At 30.0% G+C, this 21,360-nt stretch overlaps 1 protein-coding gene across 1 annotated transcript; it reads left to right on the top strand.

The window, feature by feature from the left end:
* The first annotated feature begins 6,469 nt into the window (after positions 1–6,469).
* LOC143197798 (galectin-7) lies at positions 6,470–10,702 on the top strand. The gene is made up of 4 exons (XM_076406563.1): positions 6,470–6,629; positions 9,822–9,901; positions 9,958–10,082; positions 10,461–10,702. The coding sequence occupies exons 1-4, from the start codon at positions 6,541–6,543 to the stop codon at positions 10,614–10,616; spliced, it is 450 nt and encodes a 149-aa protein (XP_076262678.1). The 5' UTR covers positions 6,470–6,540; the 3' UTR covers positions 10,617–10,702.
* Positions 10,703–21,360: the final 10,658 nt, after the last annotated feature.

The raw sequence follows: 21,360 nt of genomic DNA, 5'->3' as shown, positions 1-21,360 counted from the left end.
ATGGTAAACTCGATTCCAAGAATCGAGTTTTTTTTTCGTAAAATAATCCAATTTTTTGAATATAGCTTTAATTCTCGAAGTCGATCAAGAGGCCATTCTTGATATTCGATTTTACAGTTAAATGGCTAGTTTCAAGTTCTACATACGATCACAAACGAACGTTGCGATGAAAAATCATCCAAATATAAATTTATTCATTGTTTGATATTTATTTATACTTAATATTATTTATAGACAATATATTTATTATAACGATGCCTAACACCGTGTCGATTTACTTTTAAAAAGTAAACAACGAATCTAATGTCCAATGTCACCAACGTGAGAGGCAACTGAAATATAATAAGAATACGAGCAGTTTAATTAAACATCCCAAGAAAACATATAAAATTGACTAATCAAAATCGTACGTACGTATATTTACAAGTGACTTGTCATCGTAATAATGATGTAACATCTGCTCTCATGTATATGACTGCTATTGTTATCCTTCCTGTATGACTTCGTGAAAAAAAAAGCTTCAGAATGTTGTCTAAAGAATTACAGTCTCTTTATAAACCTGTTTTATTTAATACATTTGAATTATTGGTTCACAGCATTGCGATTCAAAAAATAAATTCATTACCTATAAAAGTTAAAAACATTTAAATTTACAATATATTAGAATTGAAATAATCAACTCTTGTTCTCGATTAAACGATTCTTAGAATCGGAAAATATAAAAATAAAATATGAATCGAGAGTCGATAAGATATGTTTCCATTCCTAATTTAATTCAGACATGCCTACTCTTGGTCTATGTTAACACATAGCACCTAAGCAAAAAAAAAAGTCATACCAGTGGCTAAAAAAGATCTACACATCGAAAATATTACTTTGTCAACATGGGCACCACTTTTTTCTGTAACAAACAAAAGTTCACAAATGGAGCTGTTCGTGAAATTTTTTTATGGCAAATTCATATCGATGTAGGTCCGACATACCAACCTCTATGCTGCTAGAAGAAGCATAGAAGCTGATAAAATTGCTCAGGATTTTAAATTTTATTTGGGTGTTTTACTAATGTGTGGATATTGCACAGTAAGTAGAAGAAGAATGTACTGGGAAAATTCTGACGACACAGACAAGAGTCTAATTTCCAAAGCTATTAACAGAGACCGATTTCAACAAACTATGGCCAAATATCCTATTGTGAGAATAGTTCCCTGGATAAAAATAACCGCTTTGCTAAAATTAGACCTTTATTCCATAAAATGAATGTAAATTGTTTAGAAAATGCTCGTCATATAGAACACCATAGTATTGATGAATAGTCACTTAAACTGGCATACATCCGGGTTAACAATTTATATAAGGAAAACGTGGTTGATACAGCTAACTCTGGGTGGGTACCAAATATTATGGATATATAGTTTGGTTTGAGTCATATCCGGGGCCAAAATAGAGCTCAAAATTTTTTTTTGTTGTTATTACGCAATTAATTATATTTATACGATATAAATTTTTATATTAAAAAAATAAATACTGTTCCATATCTGTTTTTTTTTTTAATTATTTAATTTGCTCAAAGGCCTACTGTACATTTAAAGGAAGCCCCGTTTTAAGAATATATTAAATATTTAAAAAAAACTTATAAAAACGTAAAAAGGTGTAGCGACTCTTTGTAGCGACCTTGGTATATGACAAATTTTACAGGATAGTTTAATGCAGTAGTGTTATATTTGTTTTGTATGCGTTAGTGTGTAGTATTATATCACTATATTTCACTCTGTTAAAGTAAGTGTAGAGATAAATACCTTTACGTGAGCATACGTCATCAGAATTAAAGTTCGTTGTTCATATAGTTCACAGAGCTCATAGAGTCATTCCACAATATTGATTTCGAACAAGAAACATTAAAGTTTTCCTCGGTTGAAGACTTTGAGACTTGGAAATATTATATTGAAGAAGCAACTAAATCCCCTTTTCTCCAGGTTGGAAATTCCTATTTTGGTATATATATATATATATATATATATATATATATATATATATATATATATATATATATATATTACCACTTTTAAATATGCTTGTTATCGATTAGAAATTCGTAAAAGTTATTAAAATCAGATAAAAATATGATTGCGGCTAGATCGTAAAATTCTAATGGTTGCTATATTGGATAAAAATCGAGATAATTTAATCAGTAATAGTTGGGAAAGATTGGATTTTATTGACTCATAACAATTTATATAATATTTAATAAACCGATTGTATTCCATAGGTACAAAGCAAAAAGTGAAGCTACACATGTTAAAGTATGGATAAATGAAGTCAAAAATACAGGACGGCTGATATAATACCACAATATTAGTTTCTGGACAGCTACCCTACTTTAAATGAAAGATATTTTAATAATCATGTCAATACGTCGCATTAATTCTGAGTTTTAATTTATTTTACAGTTATAACAGATTATAGGTTAGGGTTGTGTTTTATTATATCTACATTGTTTTTTCCATACAACCTATCAGCTAGTGTTCCAGCCGCTTTTTTTATGTAGTGGTATCCTCTGGACGCCTAACCCACCTAATATAACAATATAACAATTATTATGTTTTATTTTCTATAGAGAGCATATTTATGTTTTAGGCTAGTTCTTCTTTCCTTCGGTATATTATTTCCCTGTAATATCATTTTGATATGACTGTATTTCTCCTAGATTGTTCTGTTGCTACCTGTATACATCCTTCTTAAAAAAAACTAGACTTAATCACTGCATTCTCCTTAATGCATTTGCCATATATGCAAAACGGTTATTATTCTTTCTCTCATCACACATTTTAACCAAATGTTCATGTAAATTGTGAACAATTCCAAATATTTGCGCACATAATATTTTCACGCTCTACAATGGATTTCCCACAGTTATCGTATATTAATTATATCTCACTTTTAGTTATATTGTCACTATTGAATCACGATCCCATATTCAAATAAATAACTGAGCTGTTAATTTTCGATCTAATATTTTTTCACGATTCCATCTTTTCTTAGTATCTTCTTCAATGTGCCTGATAGAATTCATCCAAACCGAAAGTGTTATTAGCTATTCCTGTTTGCAGTATTAAGAACAATATATGTACAATGAATTATAAATAAATGTTATGAATAATAAAACCCAATTAGCTTTTATTCCAAGGTTTTTGTCACCATTGGCTACATTGGTCTCCTGAAATATTCATGTCTCATCTAAATGGACATATTGAAATAATAAGTCTTCCGTGATTTTATTATATGCTTCTAAAAATGTTATTATTTTATGAGCAATGTCTAAAAGTTTCGTTCAACCTCTTTGTAGGTTATCTTTACCCCATTTAGATCCTTTATTGCCAAACAGTCTATGAAATGATGCTCTATATCCCTCAAAGAGCAGCATATCTCTAAGATTTCTTTGGATAATTTTCAGATCAACAATTTCCTCTGAAATAATGTTATTAAATATTAAGTTTATGATCAAAAAACTACTCACTGTTTTTATGCATGTCATATATTTAATATCTGATAGAGCTAATATAACTGACTGACTAACAAGCTGATCTTTATTCATCACTCCCTTAGTAAAAGACGGTCTCTTTTCGGTGAATCTGTGATTATATGCAAGAAAAACTTTTATTTCTTGGAAAATAAAACACGAATATTCAACATAATATTATAATGGTCACTATTTTGATAATATACAAGGTATTACAACGGTGAGTACAACAACATTCGGCTATCAACTACGTCAACAAGTACTCTTCGAGTGACTCTAAGAAACTATCCGAATCCCAGTCAAGGCGCCGGCCTTTGTACCCAAAAAGTGTACATCTCAGCGTTTCTCTACGTAATTTGTCAAGAATGTCGTCCTATATTTTCTTACATTCGGTCATTCTGAAGTCGGTTCGGTCCTCAGAATTGTAAAAGCATAACATGCATATATTTCGTCAAAACAAATAAACCACTATTCCAATCTAATTCTAGACAACTACTAATACCATATTGACAAAACTTTGACCATAACCTCGTCGTCTTTGTCTTAACATTAATTAACAGATATCTTAACATTTTTTTTTAGAAACTCAAACCAGACAGTCACAATTTAAATGAATAAGAATATCACACATTGTTCCATTTTCTAATTTTTTTCTTCTTAATCTTTTAATTCTGGAACTCCAATAACCAACATCACTACAACTCTGCTCAAACAACAAGCAGTCTCAGCTGTTATTCTCCACAACCTAATGTCTTGTGGCTTTCCAACAGACATTATGGGTACTAAGATTTTCCATGATTCAACTTGTGCAACAACTATACAGTATCGGTCTCGATTATTGCCCTCCAAATCTTCATATGCAAAACCTCAGTAACCAAAGTCACACGTCTCGGCTCAAATAACAAGCAGTATCGGTCTTGATTGTTATTTTTCCTAGCCTAAACGCCTTGCGGCCTTTGCCAACATCTCCATATCCATGACCTCAGGATATCAACATGGTCTTCATGGTAATCCAATTTCCAATTTGTTCAGTATTACCCATTCACATCAACTATAATGGTTTTAGTCTTTATGTTCCAGTTCATCTCCGTCAATAAGCATCACTTTCATTCGCCTCTCTAACTTGTCCTTCAGACTTTTGAATCTATTTTCACTTGACCATGTAGCGTCAACACTCGTCATCTGAATATAAAATACATTTCATTTTACTATTCTTATCCCAATGTCATTTCTGTTTCACTGATACAATTTCATAACTAAATTTATAAATTCGATGCAACATATTATCAGATCACTTTACCAATGTTCTTTCTATCAAGTGGTCTCACAATACGTGTACAATATATTTGCTCTTTTCTGGTTATATCGTCGATTTTGTTTATTAGATCGTGGGATGAAAACATTATTCTGTAACTCTATGTGTCATCTTCCTTGAACAGCTTTTTCTTTCAGAGCTCAATGTATAATCACACAAACATCCTGAGCGTATTTCGAGTATAATCCCACTTCTGATTTGTAAGAAATACTTTATTTCTTGGTAAATAAAATACGACTATTCAGCATAACATTACAATATTCACTATCTTGATAATATACAAGGTATTATAACGGTGAGTACAACAACAATCGGCTGTCAACTACGTCATGTGTGCTCTACGTAATTCGTCAATAATGCCGTTCTATATTTTCTAGATATAATTTTAATTTGACTGCGTTCTAATATTCAGTGCAGCTGCAGCACGCTAAAAATATTTTAATAAAACCCGCAGCAACTTAATAATCAACAGTAAAAATGCTTACGTATTGAAATAATTTCACTGGCAACTTTTCACTCTATTATCTCGTTCCTCTTCGAAGTAACTGATTAGAAACACAATCTGTTACGTCTGGCTTCGCCATTTTGAATCAGCATAATAGTAAGCAGTGATATAAAATTTATCAAAACAAGCAAAGGGTTCAGCTGACGTTAGCTGGTTTATAACCACAGAATAACTAAGATAATTTCTGTATTGGTTCTGTCGTGGTTCATAACCCGTAGTTATTATAATGAGTATTTTGAAGAATTCTGCAGACGTTTGACCATCGCACGACTTTGGCGGGCTGATTCTGTTAGATTTTCCAACTTGTCAGTCTGCAAAATAGAAATTTATTATGAGGAGGAAAACATTTTCTGAATAGATTATAGATTTGAATTGCATTATTTTCTGGTATTGACTTGGTTGAGAGGGTTCTATGCTGTTTTTGCATGTCAACAAATATAGTAAGCAGCGATGAATATATTTTTTATTACCCTAGAATATACAGAGTAATTTTAAAGATAAATGTATGCTTTTTCTATATATTAGTAAATAAGTGATTGTTAACTCACATATTGATTTTTACCTTTTATTTCCACTTTTTCCTTTTAAAATTAACAGAATCGGTTTGTGGAAGATTATATATTTTAGAGATAATATGTAACTTAAAATAAACAGTCGACTTAATTAATTTTGAAGTTGAGTTTCAAGGGACATTTTATATATTATCGTATATTATACAGGTTAATAATTTTATAGCGAACAAAACCTTGTACTAGCAATGTAGTTCAAACAATTCCTCAAAAGATATACAATATGTGGTGTAAGTTCGCGATTTTTTAAATTATTTGTAATGAGTAATGATAGTAATGAGTGTAGATAGTAATAGTAATGATATATATCACGAGATACAATAAAAGCTTGACAAGTTCTGTTTATCAGAGCCTTAAATATGTAGCAACGCAGCAATTTTATAGTATGCAAGCATTTCTAATTTAAACCTATGATGTATTCTGGTACCTTTGTTAACCTTCCTATTATTTATTTTATATTTAATTATATTTACATAATTTGGTGAATCAAACCCAACATTACATGTGTATGTTTGAACTTGATTTACCGATAAGCAGAAATATATTTGGAGAATTAACGATAAGATACTGTAAAGCGAATATAAAAGGCCTAAATATTCATACGAGGGTATCAGTTCAATCCTCATCCTATAATATGGTGGCTTCTGTGTTCTTCATTCCAGGCGGTATACATCAAGGCGATTTCATACGCTTCAAAGGATGTGCCACAAAACTTGCCCATAGGTACGAGATTTCCATTATTAGAATAATTAATTTTAAATAGTTTTAAATCGTTATTTGTCAAATATTGTTTATTTTAACTGTACATTATTAACTTCTAATATGTTTATCATATTTAATTAAGTTATGGTTTATATACTTATGTATGTCGTACTTTCATAGAATTTAATAGAATATCTATGACCTCATCGTTTCAAGGTTCAATTTTCTAATAGAACAAGTATATAGGTTTACACCGAAGATTTGACCCTGTCTTGAATCTGCCGCACGATTTAATGTCCTATACCTAAAATGAGCTTTTTTAAGTTTACTGCTTGTTATACAAAATTCCTATTTATAGTTTAATTAGTTTTCTAACATCCTATCTAATTTTATTAACCTCTGTAATATCTTTAGGAATTTTCCGCTCTCTGATTTTGTTTCACTTTATATAGTTATTATATTCTTATAAATTTACATTTTTAGGGTAAATTAGATGGCTCGGTGAATGGAGGTAAAACGAAATAAATCAGTGGTGTTTACATTATGTGACCGTTATTTAGACCGCAGTTTAAATCAGGTTTCGCTACTTATTGTGAAATAAACTTTTAGCTTTATAAAACATTTTTAACAAAAAAATTGAACCAACTTCAAAAAATAAATAAGGAACTCACTAACAAGTAAAAAATAATCAAACATAGACTATTCAGATTTAAAAGTTTTAAAATGAAATGTAATAACTAAATAAAAATAAACAAAAAACTTATTTAACCTATATCATACACGTATTTTATACTCTACTATAAACACACAGTTCAGCTTAATATGTTCCTAAATCTATTTATCTATTTTCAATGTTATTTTAAGTACTACCAACTGATCGCTTTGAAGATTGATTATGTTTTACTTTTTAGTGAATTCCTTATTTATTTTTTGTGAACGTCTCATTTCTATTGTTAAAGATATTTTATTTTTCTCATTTTTGTGTTAGATATTTACTCAATAAATTACGCATTTTTTTAAGTATTACAATGTATAGCTCAAATAAAAGTATATGAGGAAAAATAGGAATAAGGAAACAATGATTGAAAATAAAGAATATTTCAGGGCCTGGGGTCCGCTACCTAGTCTAGGTGATTTGATAAATGTTCCAATCAAACGAAAACGAAAAAAGTTGTTGATCTGCTGGGAATTGAATCTAAGACTTTCGCGTGTGAGCTCAACGTTTTAACCATTACACTATAGAAACAGTTGCCTAAACTCTTTCTACAACGTCTCATATGATATGGTTAGTGCCTAAAAAACGAACGTGTAGAAATACGTTCTAACGAATTGCTTTCGATTTTTGGTGAGATCAGTTCAGCAATGACATTGTAGATTATAAAAACATTGTACGTTCCTTTGAAATTTGTTGAGGTTTTCCGTGGAAGTGTACTCTTTGGACTAAAAGAAGTTTGAAAATCGGTCCATAATTGACGGAGAAATAGGCGAACATACATTAAAAATATATTTATATATACAGCCGAACCTAGAACATCCTCCTTTTTTGAAGGCGGTTAAAAATATGCACCATCGACAGCTTAAAGTATAGTATTCTACTTTTGGCCATAAACGCATTTTTAGCGACGAAGTCGAAGACGAAGACGACAACGACTATTGTCTCAGTATCCCAGTATCGTATATACATATTGCCAGAAAGTTTCAAAAAAATTGTAGAAAATGGTGGAAAATATTTTGAGTAATACATGCTTTACAAATTGTTATTAACAAGTGCCTATAAGTAAAGTAAAATTCGACCACAATTTATTACTTTAATAGAGTTTCTCTCATAATAGAGTAAAGGGACTAATTTAAAAATTATATGCTACTAAAACTTGTTTTTGTAATATTTTAAATACAAGATCAGAAATTAATTAAAATAATAGATGTCCGTATACTAATATATATTAAAATATATGCAAACTATCTCAAGAACTAGCACTTGCCTTCAATAATCAACAAAATACTGATAATTGTAAATTACTACACCACTGAGCATTATAACAAAGTATCATAAGTAAGATTATTTTCAGATATACAATAATTTTAGAGCATCAAATATAACTATACATCATTTTTCTTTACTTCAATGTTATAAACATAAGTATGGAATAATAAATGAACCACGTTTGTATAGTAAAGAAGATAATATATAAATAAAATAATTTTGAAATTAATATTTTTCTATAACATGTATACTAAAACAATAAAGAACATTAGGTAATTTATTTGTAACAATTTGGAAATATATAAAACTTAGTTCTATAAAGTAAATAATCCATACAATTAATAAGAAGACTTATAATAATAATAAATCCATAAAATTGTTCAAAGAATAAAATGTTAGAGTCACATATCTTATTGCATTAATCTATAACTATTAATAATTCATAATTTCTTCTATTTATCCTATGTATTTCGTCTACGCAAATTATGTGGTTAGTTAAATTTTAACTCCAGCTTATTTTCATTACATTATTTATGTATTCATGTAGCCTTTATCGTTTATCCATATTGGTCACCTAAAATATATATTATCAGAACAATAAATACATCAGACTTACTAACAGAATAATTTCTTTCCCTAAATTTTTAAATGAAATTGGATTCTTCCTATTTATTTATTTCAGTCTTCAATCTCGCCATTGTAGATACCCCAACTTTTATTTGTCTTCTATGATTTTCATATATCTATTGATTTCTACTTTGTCTAGTGTTTCACGTTGGAACTAAAACCTCAGCAATAAATGAGGAATTATATGAAACTGTTTTATAACTATTGATATTTTATGGAACATTAAATTTAACTCTTAATGCACAAATTAACGTACTTATTAATAAATGCATTTAATAATGAAACCTAATGAAACCTGAAATTATTCAGAAGTTAATACCACTAAAACTTATTGAAAAATCTTGACAGCCCTTAGAATTACCTCTAGTATAATGATAGTATATCAACGACAGTATCTCTTCGAAACCATATCAATTAATAACAGTTCTTAAGTAAGAACAGTTTTTTCATTTGTACCTTTGATGACTTCATTCATTTTATATTCTCCAGATCTTTTATAAATAACCCAGGTAGGAATTACCGTTAATGTTAATATTAGAATGAATAATAAATATTATGTTAAATATATATAGATATATTGTCATGACAAAATATTTTTTTAGGTTTGACCTCAATCTTCAATCTGGCCAAGATATAGACAGTCCGAATATACCATTTCATTTCTGTGTTAGATTTGCCGAAGGTGCACCGTATTAAATAAATAAGGAGTATCCCTTATATATGGTCTATTTTTTCCAGGTCGCGTTGCTTGCAATTCCAGAAAACAGTTCGGGTGGGAAAGGGAACTAGGGAATGGTCCTATGCCATTATACAAGGGAAAACCGTTTGATATTCTTGTAAGAGTAGAACAAGATGGATACATTGTAAGTAGACTAGTAATATAGGTTTTTTAAATTATAATATATTTTATTTGTACTAATATCTAATAGCCCTATAAACGCAATTGTTAAAAGAGAAAGGCGATCCTTCTACTGATCTTATAGTATTCGGCAATATGTTTGTGATTGTTGGTCTTTATCTTTAGGCAAAAGTACAATCTGACAGAGAAAGTCATCCCAGTTACGGCTGGGTAGGACTGATTTGGTCGACGTAAAGCAGTAGATCAAATCCAGATAGTAAAAATTAACTAGTTGGTAAAAAAGAGACTAATATACAAAGATATCTGATAATGGCTACTGTGTAAATAATGTTAAAGCATATATTTTAGTTTTTTCATTATCTTATTTTTTTATATTTTGTAGGTTGAAGTAGACCAAGAAATTTTCTGTAGATTTCCTAACAGGGCATATATCACTACAATAGATTACATCCAAGTATCTGGAGATATCAGTTATATGATTGTTGAGCATGAGCACTCCCCAACCAAGAAAAATTGTTTAGGTCAATTCAAGATTTAATAATGTATGGTTTAATAATGTTTAGTTGTCGGTAAAGCATATATATGTAATGCTATTTGCGTTATTACAATATATTTTTAAAATAGTGTAAATACTTTTATTTGTTAATTTCGTTAGGTATAATATATTAAAGTGATTAATGGACAAATTACATTCCTATGTAACGCTTGCTAATTTCTATTTTAAATATGGCTAGATTTCCAAAAACATTTTGGTTACGATGTAGAGTTATTTTATTATATCGATTTTTAGAACTTAACAGCTTCTTTTGTTAATTTTTGGATATTGCTGAATAGGATCCGAAAACACTTTGAGTTTTATTAATTTTAACATAAAAATGAAAAATGTGTCCACACTTTTGAGTCATAATTATCAATAATCCTTTTTCTGTTTTTTTCCAATTGAAATATTTAATATTGAAGACATACTCACAATAGAATTAAATCCTCTAAATCCTTTAGAAACAACGAATAAATTGTATTCTGCTTTAAGAATGCTAGTGGCCTAGAAGGTCAGTTAATGAGTTTTAGTATGATATTGAACGGCATGCATCTATTACGTTGAGAATCAGTAGATCAGTAAAGACACCATGCGTACCGTAAGACAACCTGAATAAAAAACAATGTGTTCTGCTTTCAAAACTGCCCAAGTGAGGGCAAGAGTATGCAGCGAAAAGCAGATATATATGTATGTTACGACGCTATTACATATCGAATATTTGGTGGGGCTAGGCAAAGATTAGAAAGGTAACGAGCAAATGGAACACAATTAGATAGCGAAAAGGATATTTCATCGGCAATTGTCTAGTGTTCCGGATAACGGGCGTTCAGGTACCGGGAGTAGACGAAGCGTGTTAGAAGTTAGACCTGATAGAGGACCTCTCGTAGTAGCTATAACCAAAAGCTTCAAAAAGGTCCGAGATCGTACTTTTAGAGCATTTTTAAATATCGTTTATAGCAAGTTTTCATAGGCGTGATAAGTTCTTAGCTCGAATACTCCATCCCACGAAACTCTGAACGAATCGTGGTGCAGGTAAGTAGAATTAGCGAGAGTAGCAGAAGTTACCAAAGCACTAGAGAATTGAGAAACATCAGAATTAGTAGAAGAATTAAATAATAAAAGAATTATGCAGAATTAGCAAGATATCGTCAAGGAATGGCAGAACTAAAAACAGAATAAGAATTAGCAAAAGAACAGTCAGAACAGATTGCAGAAAAAAATCAAAACAGTTAGTTGTTGAGAGTCAGAACTGAAACGTCAATCTGAAAAGAAAGAAAAACACAACTGGAATCGCGGAACAAAAACAGAATAGTTAATTGTGAAGACTAGTTGAATTCTTATATGTAATGTATAGACATAGGATTTAGTAAATCATTTCTATTCGATTCATAATTATTTTCACCACTAGGTGTCTATATATCTCTCATTATATATGTTTTTTATATTATTCATTTAAATAAACAAACTCGTCTTTGTGCATTAATTTATGCAAAGAAGAAATAAATCGTTTTTTTTTGCAAATTCCCCCACCGTATACCTTTCAGTAGCGTAGATCGTATTAATATAAGTGGAGACATTAATACAATGAACATTTACAACAAAACTCTTGATCTTAGAAACAGTTGGAAAATTTATTTGCAAATGTAATAATATATGTAGTGTTAAATTCTATCTATTCTATTAATAATTCTAAATCTTCTTATAATCTATTCTTTTAGTGTATCTAAAGGTTAAATTAAATATGTTGTAATTATTTTTGTTGAACATCAACATTTGTAGTACACCAAATTTCTACTAAAGTGTTGCAATTTTGTGTATTAGATATAGGGTGGGATTTAAGATTAAATATTCCTTATATATGGCTGAATTTTTTTATTGATCTACATATTTCATTATGCGTGGATTAAAATTCATATAAGGTATTTAAATTTGGATAGATCTGGTACATACATCATCTAAATTTGTGTCGTTAAAACGTCGCAATGTTGCAAAATTAACTCAGAGTTCAGTTTGGATTTGATATACAACAAAATTCTAATCTAAATAACATAATTCAATAAAAATACTGTTATCAAATAAAATTTATTTTAACATTATAGTAAATCAAATGCGTATATTATCGAAGAACTTAAAACTACAATCAAGTACAACAGTTGTAATTGTTTGTGAGTTAGAGTTGTGTTTAACTATATTTACATTGATTTCTTTTCCATACCACCTATGAGTTTTTTTTGTTTCTGTATCCCCTGAATGATCCTGACCTGATCTAGCTAATTGACAATTGTATATCCAAGTAATATACTTTAATTTCATCAGAGAGCATATTACGCTTAGTTCTTATGTACGTCGGTACAGTGTTTCATTGTAAAGTTATTTTGATGTCACTCTATTTCTGCTTCATTTGTTCTGTTATAACTTGTATACGTCTTTCTAGATAAACCTTGATTTAATCACTGCATTCTCCTTAATGTATTTGTCATATCTGCAAAAGAGTTACTATTATTTCATTCTTGGAGCAGTTTAACCAAATGCTCATGTATATTTGAAAAATTACGCACATATTCGTGCACATAAATATTTTGCACTCTACACTAAGATTTCCTATAGTTGCCATATATTAATCATTATATTAATATTATAGGGTAACCTGTACTTATTCCCATTCTCATCACACTGCCTTAGAAATTGGCAGCAATGAATTATATCGTATTCAAAAAGTTTCATTTAGGTGAATAACTAATCTGTTACTTTCCAATTTATCTCATACTTGTTTACAATTCCGTCCTCATTTTCTTTTTCAATGTATCTTATTGAGTTCATCAAAACCGAAGGTGTTATTAGACATTCCTCTTTCCACCACGAAGTACAATATATCTGTAATGAATTATTAATAAATGTTATGAGTAATAAAGTCTAATAAATTGTTATTCCAACATTTACCATTTTCTGTAAATTTTGTTGTCATAACAATATTTTTTTATCATCTTGGCATGAGTGACCCATTGGATATATTGGAACCATTCTGAAATATCCATGTTTCATTTAAATATATTAATTGAAATAATAAGTATTCCTTCATTTTATTATACACTTTTAAAATTTTTATTCTTTTAAAATCAATATCCGGAATTTGACCTCTTAGTTTCTGTGAAAGAATTGTACAAAATTATGTTTGTATTGAAAAACCTCTCAGTGTTTTCATACATATCATATATTTAATATCTGAAAGAACTAACATCAAGCTGATCTTGATTTGTCCTGCTTAGTATGAGGACTGATTTTTAAGCCACTGTAAAAACATGTGGCAGTTCATTTCTCCATGGTAGCCATCCTTAGACTTAGAGGAAAACTTTATTTCTGCACCAGGAATTAAACCATTCCTGTTTACAGCATGAAGAAATATATGTCTGTAATGAATTATTAAAAAATGTTATGATTAACAAAGATTAACCAGTAGATATTCCAATATTTACCTTCTTCCATCAAGTTTAGTTGTCGTTACATTATATCTACTATCATCTTGCCATAAGTGATCCAATGTACCATTCTAAAATATTCATGTCTCATCTAAATATATAAATTGTTATAATAATATTTCCTTAATTTTGTTATGTATTTTTATAAATTGTATTCTTTTAAAAGTAATGTCTGGAAGTTCCATTAAACCCCTTCGTGGGTTACCTTTACACCAATTAAATCCTATTTTACCCAACAGTGTATGAAGGGATGTTCTACATCCCTCAAATAGCTGCAATAACTTTTGGATTTTTGTGAATACTTTCCAGAATAACAATCTTCTCTAAAATAATTGTATTAAATTATGTTTCGATTGAAAAAATGTACTTACGGTTTTTTTTACATTTTATATATTTTATCTCTGATACAGCTAATATCAAGCTGACCTTGGCCCGTCACTTCTTTCCCATAAAGACGGGTTTTTGGCGAAATTATAAGATAATTTAGCGACCATGCCCGTACTAGTATTCAGTGCAGCTGCAACGCGCAGAAAATATTTTCAATAAAGACTGCCGCAATTTGAAATTTATTAAAATAAAACATTAAAGAACCTTTACCGGTTTATAACCCATAATTATAATATTTTAAAGAATTTTGCTTACGTTTGATATATATATAATATACATATATCATATAATTCATATATTATAATAATATAATTCATACACATTAGGCTATGCTTATTTTTAAATTTTTGAGTGTTTTTTTAAGTGGCAGTAAGTATTTATATCTGAAGCTTTTATTTTTGAAAGTGAACAGATAAGCAATACGGTTAGAGTCTCTGTAAATTGTCAGATCACAAAGATATTCTTCTTTGAATTAATTTTATATGTATAACATTTGGGTGACAAAATCCTACTGATGGAAGATGTTAAGAAGGCCGTAAATTCATGAAATTTGAATATTCTAAGATTAAATAACAATGTCCATCTGAGAATCGAAACGTCGATTTGAAATGTAAATGGTAAAATCAACGACGAATCATCGTAATGACCGTTGTCGTCTTTGCACTCGATTGGTCCACATATAACGAAATCCGTGGTCGTCCGTTATAGTCACGTTTGCTCGTGATGAACTTTACGTAGGAAACATATGCGAGGAACATCTCGTCGTGATTATCATTATACATATCTCTGCTTAATTATAAAGAAGTGAAAATATTCATATGTATTAGTCTACTCATCACATCAGTCACTCATTATATAATATGGTGGTTCGTGTCTTCTCCACCATTATAAAATTTGATTTGATTTTACAATTATTTTAGAGCAGTTTAAAAATAATTAACTAACATGTTTATTCAATTTGTGGTTCTGTAGGGTGTTTTCGTTACATAATTTTATCTCTTATCAAAATGTCAGTAACATAAGCAGAATTCCTTTTGTTTGCCTTTATCTCCATTGATTAAATCATTTCTCGGTTTCATTGAGATTGCATTGGAGTTGGAAGAAGATTTTGAGACAGAATTCACTGATAGGACGGCGGTGTCGCCAGCGTCATTGTATCCTCCGTAGTAGGGAAGCCTGTAGTGTAAACCCTAGGTCCCAGCACGCTGCTCTGTAGGACGTCCGAGAGTATTTGCTGCAAGGCAAAATGTTCATTGTTACATTTAAACATGAAGCTCCATGCTGAGGTAGGATGAAAAGGTATTTTTCTAGTTTGTATGCCAGATCATCATGCCAGACATTGTCAAAGGCTTAATGTGTGACATGTGTGAGGATCATTGTCGGCTGAACCTTCTAAATCAATATCTCCAATAATATTTTGAATGTCGCTTTCTGTTTGTTCTTCTGGTTAAATATGTGTCTGGGTTGCCTCCACGCATATCTTATATTTGTTGTAGTCGCTTGACTGAATTGCTGTGTTGGTGTTGCGTATTATAGTATTTTCTTGCGTTTGGTACCTGTTGATTTTCGTTTAATCTTAGATGTAATTTTTAATATTTTTCTCTATATATACATTTTGTAACGCTTGTAGCTGGTAGGGTGCATTCCCTAACAGTTGGTGCATCTGACATGTGTAGGATGGTCTACCGCAGTCTTAACTCACCTAAAGAGTGCCTTAACGCTATAATTTTGTGTCCATATTTTTATATGTTGTTCTAATAGGTGAATGGGTGTGTTTATGTTAATACCATATAGCGTATGTAATGTCTGTGGTTAGCGAAATATTGTAAAGTATAGGTATTCCAACTATTCTTACGCCTCTAAACTTAACTTGTGTATGAATTATCAAATAATAACAGTGTGGAAAAAAATTCAACCTTCCATGACAAATTTGAAAAGAGCTTGAAAAGAGAAATTCAATCAACGTACGTAAAAACAACGTAAAAAAGAACTTCAATGTACAGAGTTTAATCAAAAATGTTACAGAATTAGAAATAATTTGCAAAATTGCGGTCTTGCAATCACGTACACCAGAAAAGCCAAAAACTACAATCTCATCAACCCCCATGTGATTCTTGGTGTAATCTATTAAGCCTTTTTACGTATTTATAGTAAATATTACTAAGAATGTAACAATCTTTTTTATATATATTTAGATTAAGTACTTAATAAGTTCTATGTTATTCAAAATTAAACAAAGTCATACCTAATTTATTATAATTTATTAATTTATAGTATGTAACACAAACCAAAGCTGATAAAAATGTATGATTGTCATATTAGCTTTTATTTGCTTAATATTAGTATAGTGTCACGAAGTAACAGACAATTATTTATGTTGTTAATTATATTTACTTAACTCGAAATTCAAATATAATAAATTATGCAATTAATCTATCACTTGAAGTTTGTTTGTTCGCAGATGTGCTATGACTGCTTTCATTTTATGTTATTGTGATCTTTTTCCAATTTATTCGATTTTTGCTAGATTTTCTAAATCAATTTATTTGATACTCCGATGAATTGTATATAACTTAAATTAACATTTTAGGTTTATTATCGATTTTCAAACCGGTTTATTTCTAGAAAGTGACAGCATTCCATTTCATATTTCTGTTAGATTTGAAGGTAAGATTAATGTTTGGGTAAGATTGACAGAATAAAATAAAAGATATCTTTTAAGTATGGTAACCATTTTTTTGGACGTATTGTGCGGAATTCTAGACATCGAAATTTCTGGGGGGAAAACTTTTTAATGGTTCTATGCCCTTTTGTAAGGGACAACATTTTGATATGGTTGTGAGGGTAGAAAAAGATCAATACATTGTAAGAAGCTTTTAAAATGGATAAACCCTAAAATAATAGTAATTTATTTTTGGGTATTTATAGCAGTTAATATGTATTAAAGTTTAAAATTTTGTATTGGTAAATATCTTGCAGGTTAAAGTAGATGACAAGTTATTCTGCCAATTTCCTCACAGGATGCCTCTAAGTAGCGTAGATCATATCAAAATAAGTGGGGACATTAACAAAATGATCACTGAAAATAAAACAGTTGATCATAGCAGAGCTTGGAAAATACATTTGGAATTATATTAATATATTTAGTGTTTAATTTTACATGGAGAAGTTAAATTATATTTTTTTGGAATTATTATACACGAGTGTAGTATAAGAAGTATAATATATTTAATAGTTATTTAAATTCGTGCATTAGATATATGGAGAGATGTATGAGAAGTTGCTAATTATGTATGGTGAAATTTTAGTATTAATCTATATATTTAATATATAGAGACTAACAAGAAGACACATTTTTAGTTAGAAAGTAACACAATGCATATTGAGACTACCGCGAATTCTTTCACTAATACACAAGGGTCTGGTATAATTTTAGATGTTTTGAATGTTAAACATGAGAACAATCCAGGTCTTCGGCATTTAAACTAACGCAAGTATTTTAGTGATTTTAAGATTTTATTCAACGATATGGACTGCTGTTTCCAACAGATGAGTTTGGAAGAGGTGTCATTATGATCTGGGTGGCAATATCGTGGTAATAACTTCATCTTCTCATTCCAGTCACTGACTGTATCATGGCGAATTAATACTACTGAATGACTAGAATATTGCTAATAGCCTTACTTTAATTTTGCTGCTAGATTTTAGTACAAGAATGGGAATGAGAATGGTCCCAGAATGGAACAAAATTCCATTTGACACTCGACGAATCTATTTTGAAAAGAAATTCATCTGTTTTAAAGGAAAATTATGGCTCAAAACTTTATTAACTAAATAAATACTGTATATATCTCAAGTGACCATCCTTAGTTTGTTATATATATGTCACGAAAAGGTTCATCTAAAAGCTTTTAATTTTTGACGCTAAGTTCTCTCTTATCATATATTATGTACCAATAATGAGCGTTTTTAAAAAGCTTGACCACCCATCAACATTTTTCAACTAGTTTGTGAAAGGCGCATGTTCATGCGGTGGTATAGGCTACCTTTGGTCAATAAATGAATGACCTAGCTCAGCCCTTTTGCCATTATCCCTATTACAGCAAGTAATTGAAAACACGTATTGCTTCGGAATGTTTGAAAGCTTCAAATTTATTATATCAATAGGATAAGAAAATTTAAAGTTTAAAAATTTATGTGACATTGATATTGGAGAGAAAGTTTATAAAATTCATTGAACATTTTGTTGAATCATTGAAAATATTTCTACCTCAAATATATTTTTAAACGCCAGGAAAGAATCCCTAATGTCTAAGTCATGCACCTAACATTATTAGTTTATTTTTGGATGATATTCACAGAAAAGAAGGGATTACGCTGGCATATGTATAACTGACTGCTAATAATCGTGTATACTGAGCTGTGACTAAAGTGGTAGCTAGTCGATTCCTTATACTCTAACATGGTGATTTATCCGATTTGCTATCCGATTGGTGGTTTTCGATTCCAGGTGGATTAAGACCAAGTGATTTAATATATTTCGAAGGATGTTCTGTGCCTCTTGCCCATAAGTAATTGTTTTTAATTAATCAAATAATTATATGTAATTTTTAGGCACTCTAACATTTATTTTCAAAAATGAACTTTTTATTATCTTATTATATTTTATTAAAATATTTTCTCTCGTTAGTCTCTCAGTTCTGTTTTACTACCATATTTATGAATATTTTAAATTTACTAACAAGAAAAGCAACACAGGACACTTGCGCTTTTTTCAATTTAAAGAATTAATAAATAATGACTGCGATTGATTTATGTTATGTGTAACTATTTGTAAAGATTTTCTAGAATTTTCATTCTGAACTACTTTGTAGATATTTTAATTGAATCCGACGAATGCTTATAATTTAGATTAACTTTTTAGGTCCGACGTCAACTTACAAACAGGTTCAGAACCAAACAGTTCGGATATTGCTTTTCACTTTTCTGTTAGATTTGAACAAGGTAAAATGAGATAAATTAAATAAAATGTAGTTTTACACATGATTAATTTTCTCAGAGGCCGTTGTCCGAAATTCTAAAAATCAGGGCAAATGGGGACAGGAACACCTCGATGGTTGTATGCCGTTTTCTAAGGGGAAGCATTTTAATATACTTATAAGGGTAGAACAAGATGTATACTTTGTAAGTAGAGATTGAAATTGATAAAGACGAAAACATTAGTTATGTGTTTTGTGATAAAAGTTAAGTATGTTTACATAGTTTATAGGTTGAAGTGGATGAAAAGGTTTTCTGCAAATTTCAACACCGATTGCCTGTCAGTAATGTAAATTATATCAAAATAAGTGGAGATGTTAACACGATGACCATTGACAATAAGACATTTGAACCAAGGACAAATTGGACAAATTATTTTGAAATGGAATAATATATTCATTCATTTGTTAGTTATAGAGTATTTTGGTCTATTAGTAAGCGTACTTTTATATACGGCTGACTTTGTATAATTATCTATATGCACAAAATATACTAAATTAAGCAAGCAGTAAAACAAAATAAAATTTTAATTAATGTTATACATCTTTCTTCTTCCTTTCATATATGTACAGCGACCCAGCAAAATTTAAGCTGTCTTATTATTAACTATGAAGAAATAGTCATTATGGCTTTGAAACTAACTAATGTTCTTAATATTTTATATGTTATATTATAGATTTTATTTAACCAACTAGTTTTTACCAAAACGAATAATGATTACCACTGATAGCATTTCTTGATACTTATCAAACAACGAAAAATATACCAAACTTTAAGGTGTTTGTCGCTAAATCTCTACGAAGTCACACGGCTACTAAAATACATAACAACAGCATGACTTTATGTCTTGCTGGATCTGGATTGTAATAGGTATGCCGAGACAATATTGACACAAATATTGAACAAACAAAAGGAAACCCTTTTGGTTTTGATAATGAGAGTTGTACAAAAACTAGTTATTGAATTACTTCTTGAATTCTTCTAGAACTACCTAGAGTTCACTAAACTTTCACTCGGTTTTTCTGCTGAGAAAAGCTTTATTTGCGGTTTTCTTATATTTACGTTCGTACATTTTATATTAAGTTTTGTAGCAATTTTATCGCATATCATAAGCCAAGAACTAAACGAAACACTTTGAAATTTATTTGATATCAGGACCTCATTGTAGATTTGATAACTACCTTCTCCGTATGACTACCACCCCAATGTGAGAAGCGCAGAGAGTTGTAACAGAACTTGCGGAATCACACCAAAAGGAGTTTATAGTGGAAATTAAAAATATATTTGAAGTGCTAGAATATATATTCTGCGAAGATACTAAGGCAAAAAATCAAATATCAATTCAAATGCGATGTATATAACTAATTCTAATGTTTTAGTTCGTCAATAAAGTTTTGGACGCGGCAATCAATATGCAGTTGGATATATCTGTCGGATTAAGACGTAGTGAGCAGGCTCGAAAAGGACATGCATGAAGACTGAATAGGTATATCGATAGGAGACGAGGCTATAATGGTTGAGGCGGATAACCAACAGGATTAGGTGTAGACACTCACCCTCAATGCCAGCTCTAGATTGATTATAATAATGGTGATTTCATTTTCGTCTTTGTCATGTTTACGTTTCCATGTTTTATACTACGTTTTCTCGATAATCAAAGCCATTTAAACATTTAACCCCTTGAAAGAAGCTATTAAATTTTTAATTGAGACGCTTTAACACATTTGATTTCAAAAGGGCAAAATATGTTTCACCATTTAGAAAATATTCTGTTAGTAGAGTTACAACTATCAAATAGTCGTTCAAGAATAAAAGTATCTTGGGTTTGCATAGCTTCTTTCGGG

The sequence above is a fragment of the Rhynchophorus ferrugineus genome, unplaced genomic scaffold (assembly GCF_030347505.1).
Source record: "Rhynchophorus ferrugineus isolate W39M unplaced genomic scaffold, kcgeb_rfMv2 rfM1, whole genome shotgun sequence".
Taxonomy (NCBI): domain Eukaryota; kingdom Metazoa; phylum Arthropoda; class Insecta; order Coleoptera; family Curculionidae; genus Rhynchophorus; species Rhynchophorus ferrugineus.
The sequence above is the reverse complement of the archived record's forward strand: the minus strand, read 5'-3'. Positions and strand labels throughout refer to the sequence as shown.